The 21953-nt window shown below is 31.7% G+C and overlaps 1 protein-coding gene across 1 annotated transcript; it reads right to left on the bottom strand.

Moving 5' to 3' along the window:
* Positions 1 to 9805: 9805 nt before the first annotated feature.
* On the bottom strand, positions 9806 to 21874 carry LOC139517857 (zinc finger protein 511-like). The gene is made up of 7 exons (XM_071309329.1): positions 21788 to 21874; positions 17201 to 17692; positions 16642 to 16701; positions 16147 to 16288; positions 15263 to 15390; positions 11874 to 12137; positions 9806 to 10047 (listed from the first exon to the last, which is right to left on the bottom strand). The coding sequence occupies exons 2-7, from the start codon at positions 17344 to 17346 to the stop codon at positions 9867 to 9869; spliced, it is 921 nt and encodes a 306-aa protein (XP_071165430.1). The 5' UTR covers positions 17347 to 17692; positions 21788 to 21874; the 3' UTR covers positions 9806 to 9866.
* Between the last annotated feature and the right edge of the window lie 79 nt (positions 21875 to 21953).

Raw genomic sequence — 21953 nt, 5'->3', positions numbered from 1 at the left:
TACGCTTTTTTTCGAGCTACATGTTGTGCAAAGTTTAAAAATCGATCGTCATATATATTTTTGCAAGGTGTCCTAAGAATTTCAAAATATCAGAAAGCAATATCACGTGGTGTTGATAAGACGCACGCTTAGTTGACACACATATTTGACCCGTGGTCGAACTGCTGCCAAAACTAAACTTTTTGAATTTTATCTTTGTAAAGGTATATATTAATAGGAAAAAAGCAAACAATAACAGATTTTCTTAACTTTGAGATTAAAAAACAAATAAATGTAACTACGCTTTTTTTCGAGCTACATGTTGTGCAAAGTTTAAAAATCGATCGTCATATATTTTTGCAAGGTGTCCTAAGAATTTCAAAAGATATCAGAAAGCAATATCACGTGGTGTTGATAAGACGCACGCTTAGTTGACACACATATTTGACCCGTGGTCGAACTGCTGCCAAAACTAAACTTTTCGAATTTTATCTTTGTAAAGGTATATAATAGGAAAAAAGCAAACAATAACAGATTTTCTTAACTTTGAGATTAAAAAACAAATAAATGTAACTACGCTTTTCGATCTACATGTTGTGCAAAGTTTTAAAATTTCTGTTAGGATTATACATGTTGCATCTATTGCTGTGAAAATAGATTGATTTTTAAACATTTTATATATTAGAAAATCAAATAACGAATAAACTAAACTCCAAGGTAAATTCATAAAAGGGAAATTCATAAAAACTGACAAAACAAATGCTCAGCTATACCAACCAACGAAACGTCTAAAAAAACTATCATATTTGAATATTCAAATATATATGCCTCTAGAACTACTATAGAAAGGTTAATTGTCTAAATGTGATCTCAAAAACATGTTTAACCCCGCCGCAATTTTGCGTCTGTCCCAAGTCAGGAGCTCTGACCTTTGTTAGTCTTGTATGACTTTTAATTTTAGTTTCTTGTGTATTATTCGGAGTTTAGTATGACGTCCATTATCACTGTACTAGGATACATACTTTTAAATTGGCCAGCTGAAGGACGCCTACGGGTGCGGGAGTTTCTTGCTACATTGAAGACCCATTGGTGGCCTTCAGCTGTTGTCTGCGCTATGGTTGGGTTGTTGTCGCTTTGACACATTCCCCATTTCCTTTCTCCATTTTATATGGTGCATAAGAATAAGAATTGTTACTTATGAGGAAGTTTCCAAAAAAAAATGTGGTTTATACAGCTAGCTAAATCTAGTTGGCTTAAAATGAAAATGAAAGTGCTTTCCTTTATTGAAATTAAAAATTAAAATGTTGCATATTTCAATAAAAATTTGGATAATGTCATTTGCCACCCAAGATGGTGAAACCAACGCTTTAAAGAGGGACGGAAGATACCCAAAGATTTTTACCTGAGCAACAAGAATAATAACCAGGTGCTCAGGAAGGTAAGCACATACTCCACTTGTGGCACCCTTTGTGTATCTCACGTAAGTACTAATCTGGTGTTGTCTCATTCGAAGGAAGGAGGGCAGATGTGTATGTACGAATGCATGGCAAATTCCAGATGCTTCAGAAAGGTAAAAGCTGCTACGGAGATTTTTAACACAGCTATTTGATATTTGACCAGACAAACGTAGTGTATGAGTTCATCTACTCGCTTCTCGAGTCTCACTTTACAACAAATTATTTAGTGTATTATGCAATCGTATTTGACGCCTTTTTAAACTAAAACCCTTGTTGAGATTTGACAATCAAGATCACATCTAACATCTTATCTAAGAAATTTGTTTGGAATGCGAAAGACTTTAGTGCATAAGTATTTTCCATTTAGTACCCGGGTGTTTTGCATGCATATTCGTGTCCGAAAAAGACAAACTTATATAATGACATTTTCTGTCTTATATATAAACAAATTTGTTTTTTAAATTCCCTCAATATGTCCTTGACTGGGAAGTATGTCGATTCAATGAAAATGCGCAATTATACGTCACTCAAAAACCAACCAGGTCCATTGTTATGGAAATACCTGATAAAATATAACTACGCAGATGTTTTATGTTTTATTCAATTTTAGTTTCTAGTACAACTGAAATAGTGAATTGAGGTTTTGGAAAGTGTATTATCTTATGGGATAATTGTTAAAACAATATTGCCGAAGGACTTTTGCAAGCTTCTTTAATTTCAACCTTCAGATTTATTGAAAGACCTGTTATTTTATCTTCCTTGTTTACCATACTTATAATTTTTTTAAAAATAAGGATTGTTAATCCCAGAAATAGACTACCGGAGCTGTATTTTCAAAACCTCTCGGAATATTGGTTCTCAATATTCTTCAACTTCGTACTTAATATTGCCGTTTTAACATTTTTGATTCGAACGTCCATGGGGAGTCTTTTGTAGGCGAAACGCGTGTATGGCGTTAACCGTCATTTTAATACCGTGTTATGGTATTCTTTGTTTGTCTGTGAACATGTATATATGTGTATGTATAGAGTGTCTATATTTTTTTATTTGCCATTATGTTTTTCCTTGTTGAAATATTTGTTTGTTTTTATAGTTAAGATTATAACACAATGTTGACTGCTGTACTCCAACTTTTAATATGTTTACTTATTATGTCTGTTTGGTATTGTTCACATATTGTTGTCAATATTATTGGATTTTATGCGACTTTAACACAAGTGAGAGGTTTAGATAGCTATAAAACCACATTCTACATAAGGAAATGTCAGTTCCAAGTCAGGTATATGGAAATTGTGTTCCCTTTGTTGGAAGTGTTTTAACTTTTGATTTTGCCATTGATAAGACCTTTCTGTTTTGAATTTTACTTGAATGTGGAGCTCTGCATTCTTGTTATTTTATATTTTAATTTTATCGGTAGACGAAAGAAGTTTTTTTCTGATTAAATGCTAGTGTTCCTTTTCAAATTCTACCGGTCTCTCATTATGTAAACCTAGGTTGAACTCGTGTGCTCCAGTGGCACCAGTCGTGTTGCTCATGCAATTACTCGTCTAAGTATACGTTGCATTATGTAATGGCACAATCGAGGAAAGTGGGCTGGATTGATTAAGGAGTGGAACATATTTGTGGAGATATTCCATAACAGTCAACCAAACACAATGGCGTTAGTAAAAGTTTTAATGGACATACTTCAATTTTAGCACTTGTAACTCTAAATGCAATAGCTAAATGCAATAGCATAGATGCAGTGAACATTGTCACTGAACCCAGAATTATTCGCAAGAAGGACTTCTTCTATATGGCCCTAACTGAAATAAAGTATAATGTCAGGTTCTTTTTATTTTATTGAAAGTTCTAATAAAGTCTCTGGAAAAGAGAAATTAGTAAGCAATCAGAGGGCAACTATTGGTTGTCTTAGGAATACTGATTGTATCAACAAAAACCAGATGCTCCGCAGGGCGCAGCTTTATACGACCGCAGAGGTTGAACCCTGAACGGTTGGGGCAAGTATGGACACAACATTCAAGCTGGATTCAGCTCTAAATTTTGATTGTGATTAAATAGTTGACACAGCATAGGTTTCGGACACAGAATGAATGTGGTCTAATGAACTTAAAATATTTTTTTTTGTCTTTGAGGAATTCACTATGCTGTTGAATATTAATCCTCTCAAAAAAATGTTTGAAGAAATTGTCTTTTTATTTATGAAATCTGAAATGAAAAAAATTTAACCTCCCCCCCCCCCCCCCCCCCCCCACCACCCATTTTTTTTTCCACATCCCCCTTTCCCTTTTTCCAAAACTGATCTCAATTCAAATTTCTAATTGAGTTTGCAACAATAACTACTCATTTAAATACATCATAAAATATTAAAATGTAACAAAAGGTGCTTGTTATCACTGAATGGTAAAGATTGTTTTAATTTATCAGTTGGTAGTAAAAGTGAATATACATTGTATATTGTATAAAACAATGATTTAATTTGATTCAACTACTATTCTGGACAAAGAAAGATAACTCCAATCAATTGAAAATTTCTTGCCATTGCACAATATTGTGCAATTAGATATTTCTTGCTATTGCGCAATACTTTTCAATCGAAAATATTTGCTATTGCACAATACTGTGCAATTGAAGATTTTTTGCTATTGCACAATACTGTGCAATTGAAAATTTCTTGCTATTGCACAATACTGTGCAATTGAAGATTTCTTGCTATTGCTGAATACTGTGCAATTGAAAATTTCTTGCTATTGCACAATACTTAATATAATAATTTTGGATCCTGATTTGAACCAACTTAAAAACTGGGCCCATAATCAAAAATCTAAGTACATGTTTAGATTCAGCATATCAAAAAAGCCCAAGAATTCAATTTTTGTTAAAATCAAACTTAGTTTAATTTTGGACCCTTTGGACTTTAATGTAGACCAATTTGAAAACGGACTAAAAATTAAGAATCTACATACACAGTTAGATTTGGCATATCAAAGAACGCCAATTATTCAAATTTTGATGAAATTAACAAAGTTTAATTTTGGACCCGGATTTGGATCAACTTGAAAACTAGGCAAATAATAAATAATCTAAGTACATTTTTAGATTCAGCTTATCAAAGAACCCCAAGGATTCATTTTTTGTTAAAATCAAACTAAGTTTAATTTTGGACCCTTTGGACCTTAATGTAGACCAATTTGAAAACGGGACCAAAAATTAAGAATCTACATACACAGTTAGATTTGGCATATCAAAGAACCCCAATTATTCAATTTTTGATGAAATCAAACAAAGTTCAATTTTGGACCCTTTGGGCCCCTTATGCCTAAACTGTTGGGACCAAAACTCCCAAAATCAAACCCAACCTTCCTTTAGTGGTCATAACCCTTGTGTTTAAATTTCATAGATTTCTATTTACTTATACTAAAGTTAAGGTGTGAAAACCAAGAATAATGCTTACTTGGGCCCCTTTTTGGCCCCTAATTCCTAAACTGTTCAGACCTCAACTCCCAAAATCAATCCCAACCTTCCTTTTGTGGTCATAAACCTTGTGTTTAAATTTCATTGATTTCTATATACTTATACTAAAGTTATTGTGCTAAAACCAAGAATAATGCTTATTTGGCCCCTTTTTTGGCCCCTAATTCCTAAACTGTTGGAACTTAAACTTCCAAAATCAATCCCAACCTTCCTTTTGTGGTCATAAACCTTGTGTCAAAATTTCATAGATTTCTATTAACTTAAACTAAAGTTATAGTGCGAAAACCAAGAAAATGCTTATTTGGGCCCTTTTTGGTCCCTAATTCCTAAAAAGTTGGGACCAAAACTCCTAAAATCAATCCCAACCTTCCTTTTGTGGTCATAAACCTTGTGTTAAAATTTCATAGATTTCTATTCACTTTTTCTAAAGTTAGAGTGCGAAAACTAAAATTATTCGGACGACGACGCAGATGATGACGCCAACGTGATACCAATATACAACCAAAAATTTTTCAATTTTTGCGGTCGTATAAAAATGTTACAGATAAAGGCAACAGTAGTATACCGCTGTTCAAAACTCATAAATCCATGGACAAAAAACAAAATCGGGGTAACAAACTAAAACTGAGGGAAATGCATTAAATATAAGAGGAAAACAACGACACAACATTAAAATGTAACACACACAGAAACGGACTAAGCATTAGACAAAATCGTATGAGAATATGAGAATAACAAATATAACATCAAATACCAAAAACCAAATACATGAACTTGGGATAGATAAGTACCGTGACACATATTATAGTAATGTGAATTCACACTCAAAAATAAGAGAAAACAAACGAAACAACGTTAAAATGTAACACACACAGAAACGAACTATAATATAATAATGACCATTTTCCTGACTTGGTACAGGACATTTTAAAGGAAAAAATGGTGGGTTGAACCTGGTTTTGTGGCATGCTCCAAACATTATACATTTTCCAGCCTTTTGTTGTGTTAAGTAAACATTTTGCTTGAATCACAGTGTTTTAAAGCAAAGTATCATTTTCATGAATGTGACCTACCAAATTAGACTTGTTACCGGGTTTTTACTAACATGAGCAACACAACAGGTGCCGCATGTGAAGGGGGATCTGCTTATCTTTCTGGAGCCGAGTTCAGATCACCACCAGTTTTTAGTTTGGTTTGTGTTGCCCAGTCTTTAGTTTTCTATTTTGTGTTTTGTGTACTATTGATAGTCATTGGCATTTTTTTAGCCATGAATCATAGATGTGAGAAGATCTTTGATCAGAATAACTCATAAAAATCATTTTAATTTTTTAGTCTCCCCATCTGATTCACACCAACCCTAGAAAAGATAAATATTCAGTACATCTGAATACCGGATGTAATAGCTGATAATATATATGTTAATAATTTGGACAGGTTTTGTGAGGCATTTGAGATACCAAAAAATATAACTTTGGGAGTAAGGTTTACAAGTGAAGTGTCAACATTCTAATTTTCTATTTAAAAGGAGTCATTATAATGTGATTATAATCGCAAACGATATTGTGTGTAGCTTTGTCTGTGGGGACAGACATGCTTGTCATGTGGTTAGTGATTTGCAACTTTTTTGTGACTTTGAAGATAAATGTAACAAGAATGTTAATAGACCCTTTTTTAAATGACATCATAGTGTTAGCCAACTCAGAGAAAGTATCTACTTTTTGTCAATTGTCTGGCATTAATCAACAAATCAATTAAGAAAAATATATGACTGGGTTTATTCCTTTGTTTTTCTTGGTAACAAATCTAAATATGAATGTACATTTATTCAGCATGAAAATGAGCCTTTTATAAAAGTGGATTTGTGCAACAATTCTACCTACAACAATAAGAAAAGCTAATAAAACAAATATGGATATTAAGACACGAGTTTCAGACAGCAAACCAATAATATAATCAAAGAGCTGATAGCTCTGAGGTGGAAGCAGGTGAATGAAAGGTAACCTGAATTACCACAAAAGCAGCCCCACTTACCAAGGGTGCTTTGATCCATTATCGTTATGATGTTGTTTTTTTTTTTCAAACAAGAAAAGGTCATAAGTACATGGATTTCCCATCCGTACAATCATTTTCTATGTTCAGTGGACTGTGAAAATTAGGTAAAATCTTTAAATTGGCAGTAAAATTAAGAAGATCATATCATAAGGAAGACATGTGCACTAAGTTTCAAGTTGATTGGATTTCAACTTCATCTAAAACTACCTCGACCATAAACTTTATAACCAGAAGCAGGACGAACGGACAGACCAGAAAACATAATGCCCATAAATGGAGCATAAAAATAGTAAGGCTTGTTACATACCCGCCAACTTTTGAAAGTTCCCATAGGGGTTTTTAGTGCACAACAACAATTTTAAGGTTACAATTTTAAGCGAAGTATTTTGCACGATCTGTATTGTCTAGAGAAAGTGTCATATTTGTATGATGAACTTACATGCCTTTTTCTGAAGTCTGTTTGCATGATTCTAGTTATTAAATCGGTGGAAGAGATGAAGCTAGCAGATCAGTGTTTATTTTCTTGCGTAAGAATATTAATTTTTAGATGCTTGTTGAAATTTCCAATTTTGAATTATGCACACAAAGATGGACCTTTAACAGGTTGGGAACAACACTCCAAATGAGGGGTAACCTTATTGGAAGAACATTACAACCCACTGTAAAAAAAAATGAGCACATTTTTATTCATATTATTTGATGAAACTTTCCCCTAAGAACTATGCATCTATTAAGTACTAAATGGTCAAAATATGTCAAAAGAATTTTCTGTTGTTCCCTCATTTAGAAAAGTTGTTCCAAATATAAGAATTTTCCCACTTTAAACTGGCCCTGAAAGCAGCCGTTGTGAAGAAGTAAAATCCAAAATAGTCAAAAACCAAAAACAACTCACCAAAACCAAGATGGCGGCCTACATATTGCGACCTCCACTACTTGTTCCTGACCCATGGCATCAAAATATGATAAAGCTCATCAAACGCCTTCGGGCACCGAGCCGACCGTGCGAGGGCTGTACAGCCAGTCAAGGTCGTTAAACACCACCATATATATATATATATTGTGGAGGGGTCCCAACCTGAATACAAAAATAAAATATGTTACAACCAGTATTATGTCAATTAATTAGTGAAAAAAAAATACTATTTACTATCTTTATCATGTTTATGGTAGTACAGTAGACTCCGGACAATCGGATACCCAAAATTTCAGCTAAAAATATCCGATTACCCGATATATTCAATTAGACGATGAATGTATATTCAATGAATATTCTACAATAATAAGTAGATCTATTGCTTTAATATGTGAAAGGGCTGGAGGATTGATGGAGTGATTCACCACGATGTTTGCGAGAAAAATTATCAGCTGATTATGTAGCTAATGATTAAATTTGTTTCCACTTGCAGTTTTTAAATCCTATATTTATTAAAATCAATCAAATGTCCTGAAATATTTATGTAAATTATTATCTTCCATCCATAGTTTGTCTTTACTTGTTTAGTAAACAAATTATTTACATTTTCACATAGGTAAACTAATTTGGCTATAAATAGATCACAGCATGTCTGAGTAGAATCTCTTATCTAAAATCGTAATTGTTATAATTTTATTTCTTTAAATAATCAAATTTAAATTTATGAAAATAATCATGATTGATAAAATAGTATTGCATAAAGTTTACGCTTTCAGAGACTATTTATGTTTAGGTCATGGTTCTACAGGCCTCTTCACATATTTGTAAACAAACCAATATGGCCGCCACACGTGATTACCTTTGCACATGCGAAAAAAATATTTCTGACAAAAGTCAGATTTCTCTTGTCAAAAGGGATTTATATTTATATTGCAATAAATTATTCAGAAGGAAGTACATTCAGTTTCAATTATATTTCTTATTCTATGAGCATTTAGAGTTTAATCAAATTCTCCCAACAGTAACGTACTGCTCTTGTCAACTGAGTCTTGAATAATTTTATAAATAGATTCAAACCATTTAAGTAGAAAGGCATCTAATTCACATGACAAGGAAAACAATGAATAAAGACACCAATTTAATAAGAAATAGATCCTTTTTATTTATTAAAAACAAAATCTTCTTGTCTGCAAGATTGAAAATTTGTAACTTCAAGGGCGAACTTGTAAACAGGGCGAGTTGTCCCGATACCAAATTGATGCATGCGTACTACAAATATCTACAGTAAAATCATCCGGTTACAAGTAAACAAATAACGTTCATGGATTTCATGTGGATGAGATGAAATCTATTAATTTACATAAATAAAAAGGTCATATTTACGATAGTGATTGTTTTTCAATCCTAATTTACAAATTAAATGATTCAGATGCTTAATCATGTGTAAAAATCGGTGTCAGGAATCTTAAGTTGTTATGAAATTGTAATACACAGAAACGAATGCGGCATACGGAGGCTCAATGAGTTTAAAGTCGGTCCCATAGGTCTTCAGAAGACCAAAAATAAGAACATGATGTATGATTAACCAATGAGACTAATATCCCCCAAACACCAAATGACATAGATGTAACATAACCATGTAGGGACGCCATGAATGCCTATTCATTATTGGGAAAAGTCAGTCAATCAGTGCAAAGTGATGTTCAAAATTAAAATAATAATTTTACAGTTGTGCACAAAACTTTGGATCTGCAGACATTATATTAAAGTAATGTAAAGTCTGGACAAAAATAAAATTTATATAATACTCTGGGTCTATTTAATCAATCTTCTTTGTTCTTTGTGTTGAAAAAAACAAAGTGTGGATGAATAGAAAAATAGATGTATGGACAAGGGTATATTATTGCCATTTAAGATAAAGACGTATATATCATGGTTCAGCTCAACTTTTATTTTTTTATCCCCTTAAAAGTAACAGTTATTCTATATAGCTATGTTGTGTTTAAAGCATCATTCAGATCATTCATATCTATGTTTTCAATGTCCATTTCTGTGTTTTTGTTTTCTGGTAATTGGTTGTGCCAATGTTTAGCTTTACTTCCACGACCTCGTCCTCTTGACCGCTGAAATCCTTTAGATACACCATGTCCAAAAGAAAAATTCTGAGGTACTCTGAAAAAATAATTGATAGCTAGAGTAACATGACACAATGCATTGATATAATATGTAAATCCCCATCTATTCCCTTTTTATGCTGACATTTTTTAAGTTTTAGTAAAATTGAACAGTTATGGCCAAAATGTCCTTTCTGACTTTACAAACTGATTGGACCTGCCATATTATTTATGAATGTGCCTGTCCCAAGTCAGGAGCCTGTAATTCAGTTATTGTTGTTTGTTTATGTGTGACATATTTGTTTTTCATTCATTCTTTTATATAAATAAATAAGACCGTTAGTTTTCTCGTTTAAAATTTTTTTACATTGTCATATCAGGGCCTTTTATAGCTGACTATGCGGTATGGGCTTTGCTCATTGTTGAAGGCCTTGCGGTGACCTATAGTTGTTAATGTCTGTGTCATTTTGGTCTCTTGTGGACAGTTGTCTCATTGGCAATCCTACCACATCTTCTTTTATATACCATAATATCATGTTACAATCATATGATATCTTTTAAAACATTCATTTTATGAGTCAAGAGAGCACTTTGTATTGTTGGATATAAGACTGAACTATACTCCTGATCTTGACCTAAATTCACCTTGCAGGCATACAATTCAACCTTGACACACATCCCATAAAGTAGGATCCCATACCCTGATACCAGGTAAAAATTAATAGCATTCAAAAGTTATAAGCTTGATATGACCTGATCAGTTGGACAGACAGAGATTCCTATACACTCCTCCCTCTTGTTTGTATATAGGTAGGTATAACAATTTTACTGTAGTATAAATAAAAGACATGTTTGCCTTTTATTTTGTGAAATAATTAGGTGAGCCTTAACTGTACATGCCTGATGAAAATTAGTATTTAATATTTGACATATTATATAAAACCTGTTAAATGTTGAAGATTGTATGTTGACCTCTTAGATGTTTTTTTTGTTATTTGTATCATTAGCTTTCTATCTCATTGATACAAACCCCACATCTATTTTCTTCATCTTTTTTGTGCCCATCCCTTTCTTCCCATTGGTGCTAATGTATTTTATTATATATTATGAAATATATTGTATGATAAGCCATTAATCTTTTCAATTATAGTCAATATCAAATTAGTGCATTCCCTTGTGATCCTCTTTCTCAAACACACATGCATGTGTAGAATATGATGATACTCATTGCCTTCATCCAATTCATTATTAGGACACAAAGACAATAATTAACCCTCCTCATATTTGATTTATTTACTACTTGTGAGGGCCCTCATGGGGTTTTTGATTATGTGATTACTTGGCCGTGTTTTTAATGATTATTTGATTATTAAGCCAAATATTTCATGATTATTTGATTACCTAGGACTGTATTTTTAGTTTATGATTATTTGATTACTAAAGATAAGCAAATATTTAATGATTATGTGATTATATTGGCAAAAAAATGGTGATTATGTGATTACTAGGACCCCCCCCCCCCCCCATGAGGGGCCTCACTTGTGGTGAAAAACAAACACATATTGAGTTAAGCAATTTCAATTATGTTGTGATGTTACACTTTTGTTTCAGGTTAGGGTGAAGGTTGGCGCCTGTTAAAATGTTTAAACCCACTGTATGTGTTTGCACTTGTCCTAAATCTTATATTGAAAAGGTTAGTTTTTAAAACTTTTTTTTCTCAGTATAATAATAAAGATGTCATTAATATTCATCATCTGTAAATTAAAAGCAATGGTAAATACAGTATTCCCTAAAACAGCAATAATTCAACTAGCATTTGTGTTGATTGCAAAACAGTCCAAATAATAAATGCCCCCAATAATTTTTGAATTAACAGTACACTACCTATAGCTGAACTTGAGTTTAGGTCTATTCTCTTTGTCAACTTCTGTTTCCATTGACATAGATTCTGACAAGGTTACTGGAAGACTCTTATCTTGAAGTTTCAGTCCAAGGTCATTACTGTTATCCCTTTCTGTTTCCATAGAGGTTGATTCTGATGAGGTTCCACATGGAATTTTATCTAGTAATTCCTGTTTGTTCTCTTTGTTGGTATTTACTGTTGTTTCCATGGTTATGGGTGCTCTACCTTTTTTATTTGTGTTTGAACTATTGAAAAAGAAAATAGATTGTTTATGTTTTGTTGTCATGTGTGAATATTATAAGAAAGTGTGTTTACTCCAGAAACTCACAAGATCATCTTAATAAGTAGAGAGTAAGGGTCCATTACTCATAAGAAAAAAGTTTGTGGAGATTAACCCCTGCTGGAAGAATTAACTTTGCAATAAGACTAGTACTATGAGTGGTGAACATCACACGCAAGGCAAAAACGTCTACCACTACCCAGATTAAAGAAGCATAAAAAGTTTAGTTACTATCAGAAGGTTAAGCATTTTGAGCTTGCTTTCAGTAACTGTGAGCATAACATTGATACAATATTATTCTCCATAATATTAGTTGTAACTGTATTTTTGTTGACAATCGTTCTTTTATTCAGGAGATTGAAAATGTTCTGGCCTAACGGAGATAGGAAACAGTAAAGCACTTGTGTTGTCAACATGGTCAACTTAAAAACTATGAAACCTATTTTTAACAATATTTATGTGTCACTTGTTTTAAATTTGCACATCAGTTATTTGTGTTGGTTTGAGTGTAGGTAATATGTTGGAACTTTTAGAGTCCTTTTAGTCAATTTAAGATCATTTAACCAAGAACTGGAGAAAGATTTTGATGCGGTAAAGTAAAATCATAATATGGAACAACAATATAAAAATGGAATACACAACAGGATTGATATCTTGTCTTGCCTTCACTTTGACCTATAGTTATTAATTTCTATGTCATTTGGTCTCTAGTAGAGAGTTGTCACATGGTCCAAGGACACAGTTATCGTCCTTTGGTTTTCGCTGTCTACGAATATAGTCCCTAGTGTGAACAGTGTATAACTTGCATGTTTTATTTGATACACTTTTCCAATTTATTTCTTGATATTAAATGTATGAAATATTAAGTAGGGGGATGTTATTACATGTTAAAAAAATTTGGGTGCTGAATCTTTATGTTAAGTAGTGATTTGGTCCAGTTCAAAAAGGTCAAATTTTATCACGTCTGAAGCTGTCAAACTGAATTTTACACCCCTTAACACAGAATTGTCAATATTTTGAGTTAGAGCTGGTAGAAGTTTCTATAATTTTGAAGTTATTTGTCAGACTAGAAGTACACTACACTGTAAAAATCATTTTGAGAAAGAGCAGGTGTGATTTTTTTAATTTGAATTTATTGTCTAAAAGAAATGCACTACGAAATAACTGTGTTCTCTGGCCTAAGAGATGGATTCCTGAAATCTACATTCTGTACTTTGACAAATTTCCTGAATGATTTGTTGGTTTCAATTTGTCAAACTCAAACAAAGTAAAGGATTTACATCTTTGGTTTACAGAAATTCTGTTAAAACGTGCCATTTTGGCATTTTACGGCTAAAATAAGCATTTTAAAGCAGTTTACATTTCATGCCTAAGAGGCATGCTGACTTTCTTTCTGACAGCTTTTTGGTTCTTGATATTTGTGTTTCTATGCTTAAATCAAATTTAATTAACCATTTATGAACTCTGAATATAGAGAAAAGTAGATTATCACAGAAAAAATGGGCAGCATATTTTGTATTCACGGCCCTGGTTAAACGGCCTAATTGATGAATGTAAAATGTGAAGAGCTTTGTACATCAAATCTGTAGTCCATCACAAATATTTCACTAAATCTGTAAAAAAAGTACTTAACTAAGTTCAGTACACCTTACTACTTTCATATGCTACCATATTTTTTTTCTGTATGATAGTAAGTGGTCCAAATTTATGCCTATTGAGACTAAAACTAAATGCAAGTTTTCCATTGAAAAGTGAAAAAACTGGCCATCAGACCATATTGTCTTTCAAAAAATTTAAATGCAAGAGTCCTTTTGCAATTAGACTTCTTGTATCATAACACCTTAGCATATAAATGAGCAAAAAGTGACCCATTTTCATTTCTTATAGCTTGTGTGTGCATTTTTATATGTCAATATGGGACACTGCTTAAATCTACTCTAAATAATTCTCAGTACTACATGGCCCAAGACCATTTTATACTCATGTGGTATACTTTTTGTAACTTTTCTATACATTTAAAATATATGAAAGAATAATTGAGGCTTAAAAAACTTTAAAAACTTCGAATTGGCTGAGAAAAGTGCATATTTATATAAGGCTTCCCCGAATTTGAAAATCTCTATTTTCAGGCATAGGCTCATATAAATTTGACCTTGGAATAATAACAATACATCTGATAAATAAAATGATTGTTCAGATGCTTTTAATACTTTTTTTAATATATAATATTCAAGAGCATTTAAAAAGCAATTTTTTGCAAAATTTAAAATTTTTAGGCCAAAATCTTGACAGTTGAAGATATTTGATTTATACGTCAAAAATAAACATCCAAATGTCAATACTAAAATGACCCTATATTCTCTAATATATGCCCTATGGCCATGAAACTTGGCAAACTATCTCATAATTCCCTAAGCTTAGGTTATGCAAAGTTTTATTAAGATTAGTCAAGTCCTTCTATCCTATTAGGTCCAAGGACACAGTTATCGTCCTTTGGTTTTCGTTGTCTACGAATATAGTCCCTAGTGTGAACAGTGTATAACTTGCATGTTTTATTTAATACACTTTTCCAATTTATTTCTTGATATTTAATGCATGAAATATTAAGTAGGGGGATGTAATTACATGTTTAAAAAATTTGGGTGCTGAATCTTTATGTTAAATAGTGATTTGGTCCAGTTCAAAAAGGTCAAATTTTATCACGTCTGAAGCTGTCAAACTGAATTTTACACCCCCTTAACACAGAATTGTCAATATTTTGAGTTAGAGCTGGTAGAAGTTTCTATAATTTTGATATTATTTGTCTCACTAGTAGTACACTACACTGTAAAAATCATTTTGAGAAAGAGCAGGTGCGATTTTTTTAATTTGAATTTATTGTCTAAAAGAAATGCACTACAAAATAACTGTGTTCTCGGGCCACATTGGCAATCATACCACATCTTCTTATGTTTATATTCCATACAAAAAGTAAGTTTTGCAAGGTTTGTTCACTTGAATAAAGAATAGGAGTCAGAGTTCAGATTTTTTATCAAAAGGAATGGTTCAAAGCTATTTGAGAATTGAACCTCAGTATAGAGGTACTGTTACCTTTTATTTGATGTCTTCTCTCTGTCAAACCTGAAGTTGCTAGGATACCTATGAACCTTTATCATGTGATTTTTTCTTTGTTTTCGATTAGCTAACTTCATACTGCATGTAGGAATAAGACACTGAAACTATAATTAAAGAATAAAACTATTTTTTCATTAGGGTTCAAACATACAGAATTGTGTATCATGATATGAATATATCCTTATTGGAGTTCAATATTCAAAAATCTTTAATCTACAAACTCCCTTGACCATCTCAAATCATCCTTGAAATGTGTAATTTCTATATAGAACAACCAGTAGCTATATAGGGACAAGTAAACAAAATGTTGGGGCAAGCAGATTAACTATAGCTGTTAATTTCTGTGTCATTTAAATTTGGTCTCTTGTTGAGTGTTGTCTCATTGTCAATCATACCACATCTTCTTCTTAATATTTGGTACAGAGTTTGCCCATGGAGAAGTTAAGAATTTGAATATTTTCACACTTCTGACTCAAAGCATTTCAGGAATATCATGTTGATGCAAATATAGAATAAATTACAAATAACACTATGGACTGGCTATCTCTTGTATTGCAAAGGGGCTCTCATCTATGATCCCATGTATTGTATAGGTGTTCTCATCTTTCGTGAAAGGCTATTCTAACAGTGAATTTAAATGCTCTTCTTTAAAAAAATTCGATATTTTTTATATAAAAGTGTTATCAGATTGATGTCTAATTGATATTTACAGCACATCTCTGGAGATTTAGAGGTCTCAGAAATTTTGTTATCTGTTCACAATAATGTAATTCTACTTTGGTTGCTTTGTTGGATGAATGTCTAAATGTTGTTAAAACAACCCCATTTTTTAAAAAGAATAACTACTGAGTACAGCTTACCATGTGTTGTTTTTCTGCCATTAATTCAAACATTGAATCATGCCACTCTAACAGATGAATATCTAATAGGTGACTGGATGGATAAAATCTCCTACATATACTGCAAACGTTTCTATGGATACTGTTATAATGGGATTCATATCTGAAATCAAGTCTCATTCATTTTAAAAATCTGTTTCTTCATTTTTAGTTTTTTAATGCAATATATAGTTTTTTCTAGTTAAAACTTTGAAAAAAAAATAAAAATTTTAAAAATCTGCAAAGCTTATTTAAATACAAATTAACCAATGGAAATAGTCAAGAAATTTTCTGTTTCATTTAAGCTATTGTGACATATGTTCATAACTACAGTACATGTACAATCAGATAACTGATTGTGACCTTGTATATGTATATGAATGCTGTGATTCATTGGTCCATTGACATCTGTGTTGATGAGAATTACTCACATGATTGTTTACAGCCTGCCATTGATTTGGGGTTATAAATACTTACTCAGCTAAGGACTGGAAGGATTTGTCACATGTTCCTATACCACAGTTAAATGTTTGTTTCCTAGAAATAATACATTTTTTTATGTAACATGTTTTGATCTACATTTACTCAGTATTTTGGATTTACTACAAGTTATATAAAGTTCTTTAGTTATTTACTAGGGGAAAAATGTTCTTTTCTGGTTTAATAAATCTGTTATCTTTTATAAACAAGTTTGTTTTATGACATCTGTATATCTTTAAAGTACATGACATGTAATTTCTCCTATATATGTGCACAATGCATGTATCTAATCATTAAAAGAAAACAATATATTTATATGTACAATTTTCAACTAAGATAAGTCATATATAAAATTGAGAATGGAAATGGGGAATGTATGTCTGCTTATATTGCAAATAGATTTTTGTTGTCTGTTTTTCACTATCTTATTTTCTGTTTAACTATTGATTTAAAAAAAAAATGTCATGAGGAAAATCCATTTCATCCTCAGCAAAGAAATAGCAAACAAAATTCCATACACATTCTAAGTACATGTATTGGACTTTTTTTCAGTTACCTTTCAAGTAAATCGTCCACATCCTCTTTGTAGGTAACATGTTTTGTTGCTAAGCAACAAATAATATTTCCCTCTTCAAAAAGTGGACTGTTGATTTTCATTAATCTTTTGGATGTAATCCAGCTCCAGGATAGTTTTGTTTTCATTTTTATTAATTTTAAGTATAAAAAATACCTATTGTCAAATGATTGTATATGATATGTAAATAAAGATAAAGAAAAAAGAAATGACAAATTTGAGAATATGTTCTTTTCAGCAGAGTTATTTTTCAGCTAATGGAAAAGAAAGTCTATCCATTATATCGTCAATTTTATCTTGTAATGTTTCTAGAATGTCTGATGAGATGAATAGGCAGTTTTCACCCAGATCTTGGATGACGAATTTGCGACCAAATGCTTCTGTGTCGTCGAGATGAAGGAGAAACTGTTTCATAGCTGGATCACATTCTACAAGGATTCCTTTAGTTACATTCACCATTCTATCACCATATCACTGAAACATAATGTTAAATATCGTTTTAATATTCATGCATTAAAAGGAAAACTGCTTTGATTCTGAAATTAATGATCTGAAGAATTAGAGGGTTGATATAACAGCTTTGGCTTGGTTATGGCACTGGACACCTCCATGTGGTTCCAGTTAGCATTGTTTATACAGTATGACCTGTATGACATCATAGACATGTATGATACATATAGTATCTTTTAGGGTTCTCTTTTATGCCAGATATTTGTAGCTTGTGAAATAGTTTGTCATGTGGCAAAGTGCCAAATGCCTTTGAAAAGTCCAGAACAATTACAATGTACATGTTCAAAAATGTACATCTATTTTAGTGTTTAGTTTCCTTGGTCATACATGGTGTACTCTTTCAGATACAAATTTCAATACGTTTTGACTGTTTAAAATATATAGTTTTCTTGTTTGAATTGTTTTTCCATAATTTTGTCATGGTGAGGCCGTGTGACGTTTTCGACCTAATTCTACTTTCACTTCCCGTATGCTGTGCATGTCTGCATGATGTCATATTCGGCTGCTATACTTAGTAACAATAGCAAATGATATCCACATGGGGTGAAGATTTTTCAAATAAAGTTATTATATTAAGTATTTACGTTTTTTTATTTGATATCACGTTTTTGTACCCTTTTCACTAATACTATAGTGCCTAACAAGATTTTGTGAGGTAGACGAAATTGACTTTAAAACGATCGTATTGACTTTTGATGTCCAAAAATAGGCAGATCGGACATATTTTGACTTCATATACCTACTACTTAAGTTTGGGAGTTATTGTAATTAACATATTCCAATGAGACTGAATAATGCTTTTTTTTGTTATGATAACTAATAACTTTACCTGCCGTAGCTGTGCGTAAAATGTATTTCGGCATTTCTCTTAAGAAAATGACTTGTTTAATGGAACAAAACGTCTTATTTGTAAACTTTCTCTTTTATCTCCACCATAGGCTTTTAAAAAATAATCTATCAACTGTGTAGTCGGAAAATTTTGTGAAAATAGAAGAAGTGGCAATTCTTACCTTTCATACCTTAACTTTCATTGATAAAACATAATATTGACTCGTCCAGTGTCCAGTTTGAAGGTCATTTTAGTTACCGTACACATACATGCACGTTCTTATTATCAATAGTCATGTATGAAAAGCATAAACAAGTTTGAAGGTAAACTAATTACAAGTTAATCCAATCAAATTGCGTACGAATTAATAACAATGACCAGTCCACATCATAAAAAATATTAGGGGTAAACTGGGTAGGGAGAAAATGTCAGATATTTTAAGTTCATTATTTTGCAATAACGAATAAAAATTTGTAAACCAAAAGATTTGCTATAATTCCATAAACATGTCGTTCTGTATTGGTATAGTTTTTGGATCTTTTATTTGCGTATTTAAGGCTGTAGAAAGTTTGGGCTTCAAAAGTCAACATAATTATTGACTTTATACAGAAAATTCGCCTTTTTAAAACATTGAATGTTTCAAAAATAATACGCGACAACAAAGTAAAATCATTTTTTAAAACACTGCAAAAATAATCATACAGATTGATGCAGTGGTATTGTCATAAATTGCGTTGGAGTGAACAGTGGTACAGCAAACGTCGAATTCCCTCACACAATGTTATCACACACTATAGTTTTACCTTCCAAAAGAATCGGTCTAAAATAAACGAATTTTCTAAACTTATGGCAGAGGTCTTTTTGCATGCAAAGTTTACTTCAAGGTCATTAAGTCACATGACTGTCAGGTGGTTAGTCGTTGTAATACTTAAAGTTAATCTGAATACGAAAATACGCATACTCCTTACAGCTTTTTAACGAAAAAATAAAATTATAGATAGGTCGAAAACACAAGACGCTTGTTTTTGTCAACAAAGGTGCCATCGATCTAATGAACTCAAATGCAAAAATAAATTAAAGATCGAAATATATTTCCGATACAATTATTTTATGCACAAGTATACTCGCGACTCTCAAAATATTAGGTATGTCTATGTTCAAACATATAATAGGGAAATTCAGAAAAATATGTTAGTAGGTCGAAAATAAAATACACGAGGATATAAGATCTTTTCTGATTCAAAATAAGCTTTATTTAGAAGGCATAAGCCAAATAACTAGCCTTTGAAGAACTGTCAAAACAGGGGTTTTCCTGACGAAGGAAGGCATCACAAAAATAAATAAATAGCCTTGCAAGATGTCATAATTATCTCAATATAATATAAGGCACACAAGAGCATATGCCCGCTGCTGGATAACTCGGACTAAAACAAAATCGGCCTATAACAGAATCGGACTATAACAAACTCGGACTTTAACCAACTCGGCCTACCATTAATTATATGCAGAAATATATTGAACAAACTCGGACTACGATTAGTAGATTGTTTATTTTTTTTTACTTTAATAAAAAAAAACTTTATATATTAAATTTATATACGAGTTTATCAGATTATAATTAACATTTTTGAAAAAAAAGACAATATATAGAAGTGTATTAAATGTTTGTTATACGAGTTGAATTTGATATGTTTAAACAGAGACACATAACATATAAAATTGAAAAAAACAACAGAGATTTCTTTGATCTTACCAAACACTTCTATAAAATAACATGGAATGGCATAATAAGGTTTGACAACCGAGAAATAAAAAAATAACAGGAATTCGGAACTGGTGTCATTTTTCAAAAAATTTAGTTAAGTACCTTGTGTTATATTAAGGTATATAGGGGAAAACAATTCTGAGACAAGTGCTTGTGTACCGACCACTGCGTCGAGTGTTCTAAAAAAGTTACAACAAAGCAACATGCCTTACAGTGTGATTCGTGTAGTTTATAGCAACACAGAGTTCGTGATACTGGTAAGTGCTTCTATATTTTATTCTTGTTCATAATTGTTACTCATAAACGTTTTATTTGCTATGGATAAGAAAGTCTTGCTTCATTGTTCATTTAAGGAAATTAAAGTTGAATTCAGTCTTATACTTCTTCTTTGTATTAGTTTCCTATAAACAGGCTTTTATTTTGTTTGATAATACAATACTTATCGTATTTGTACATATGTGTGTATTATATATTTCAATGAGTGACTATACTTGAAGTATTATAAAAATAATAGATGTGTGACGGGATTGCTTCCCTTAGAAAACTTAGTAGATACTTAGTCAGCCGTAAGCGGTTGAGCTAAGGAAGTACTTCTTTACATGTAGCTCAGTTGGTATACGCGCTGCCTTGTAACACAGAGGTCCCGGTGGAGACAAGCAATTTTGTAATGAAATTCGTGCTCTCCGGTTACAGATGCCTATAAGGCATGGCATGATGTCATAATCAATTAAGATATGCATATAATAAAAATTAATTCTGAGAGGGACATTATTACAAATAATAATACTGAAAAGACACATCAGAGGTTAATTTTCAATATATCATTATTAAAAAGAAGTTTTTTTGTACTTTTATTTTAATCTGAGACTACAGTAGTCTCAGTTTTAATATATATCTTGTTAAGGTTTTTTTGTTATTCCCTTCAATAAATTATTTAATTAATTGTAGCAAGGATTTGTATAGTAAGACAAAATCCTTGATTGTAGATAAAAAAATAATTTCAAATTAAGAATTGAAAATTAATTTCCAATAAACAACAACAACCAACATTATACCAGAGACATATAATATATGTATTATATGTCTCTGATTATACTTATAGACAATAGACAATATTTTATTCGCACAAACACATTTACATTAAATGGTTATGGCATACAAAATTAAGACAATAAACTTATATTCTTCTAGTAGTCCGAGTTAGGTATAGTCCGAGTTTGTTATAGTCCGATTTTGGGAGGCCGATTATGTTATAGGCCGATTTTGTCATAGTCCAATTTTGTTATAGGCCGAGATATCATGGATTCCATATGCCATAGTAGTCCAAAATTTGGACTACATGTCATATGCTCTTGTGTGCCGAATAAGTTTGGAAAAATAAAATACTCTATTCTATTCTACCATACAATACAATAAAATTCATATATCATTGTTTAAAGAGCTTTACCGTTTCGTTGAAACTTACATATTTGCTAATTAAATTGACTATTTATTTGTGATCTTCTTGTGTGAGCCAAATTGAATGTATAAATATTAAATCAATGACGGAAAAGGTATGGAAATATTCGTATACGAAAACAAAATCATTCAAATTCGATCCCTTCGTATTGAATACAATGAACGTATTTTCT

This window comes from Mytilus edulis, chromosome 3 (assembly GCF_963676685.1).
Source record: "Mytilus edulis chromosome 3, xbMytEdul2.2, whole genome shotgun sequence".
Classification (NCBI taxonomy): domain Eukaryota; kingdom Metazoa; phylum Mollusca; class Bivalvia; order Mytilida; family Mytilidae; genus Mytilus; species Mytilus edulis.
The sequence above is the reverse complement of the archived record's forward strand: the minus strand, read 5'-3'. Positions and strand labels throughout refer to the sequence as shown.

Excerpts from the sequence above, each read along its gene's own strand:
- LOC139517857 (XM_071309329.1), bottom strand. The coding sequence starts at position 17,346 with ATGAAAACAAAACTATCCTGGAGCTGGATTACATCCAAAAGATTAATG. Across the intron at positions 16,289-16,641 it reads TCCTTCCAGTCCTTAGCTGA|ATATGAATCCCATTATAACA; the intron begins GTAAGTATTTAT and ends ACTTGATTTCAG. Across the intron at positions 10,048-11,873 it reads AAACTCAAGTTCAGCTATAG|AGTACCTCAGAATTTTTCTT; the intron begins GTAGTGTACTGT and ends TTATTTTTTCAG.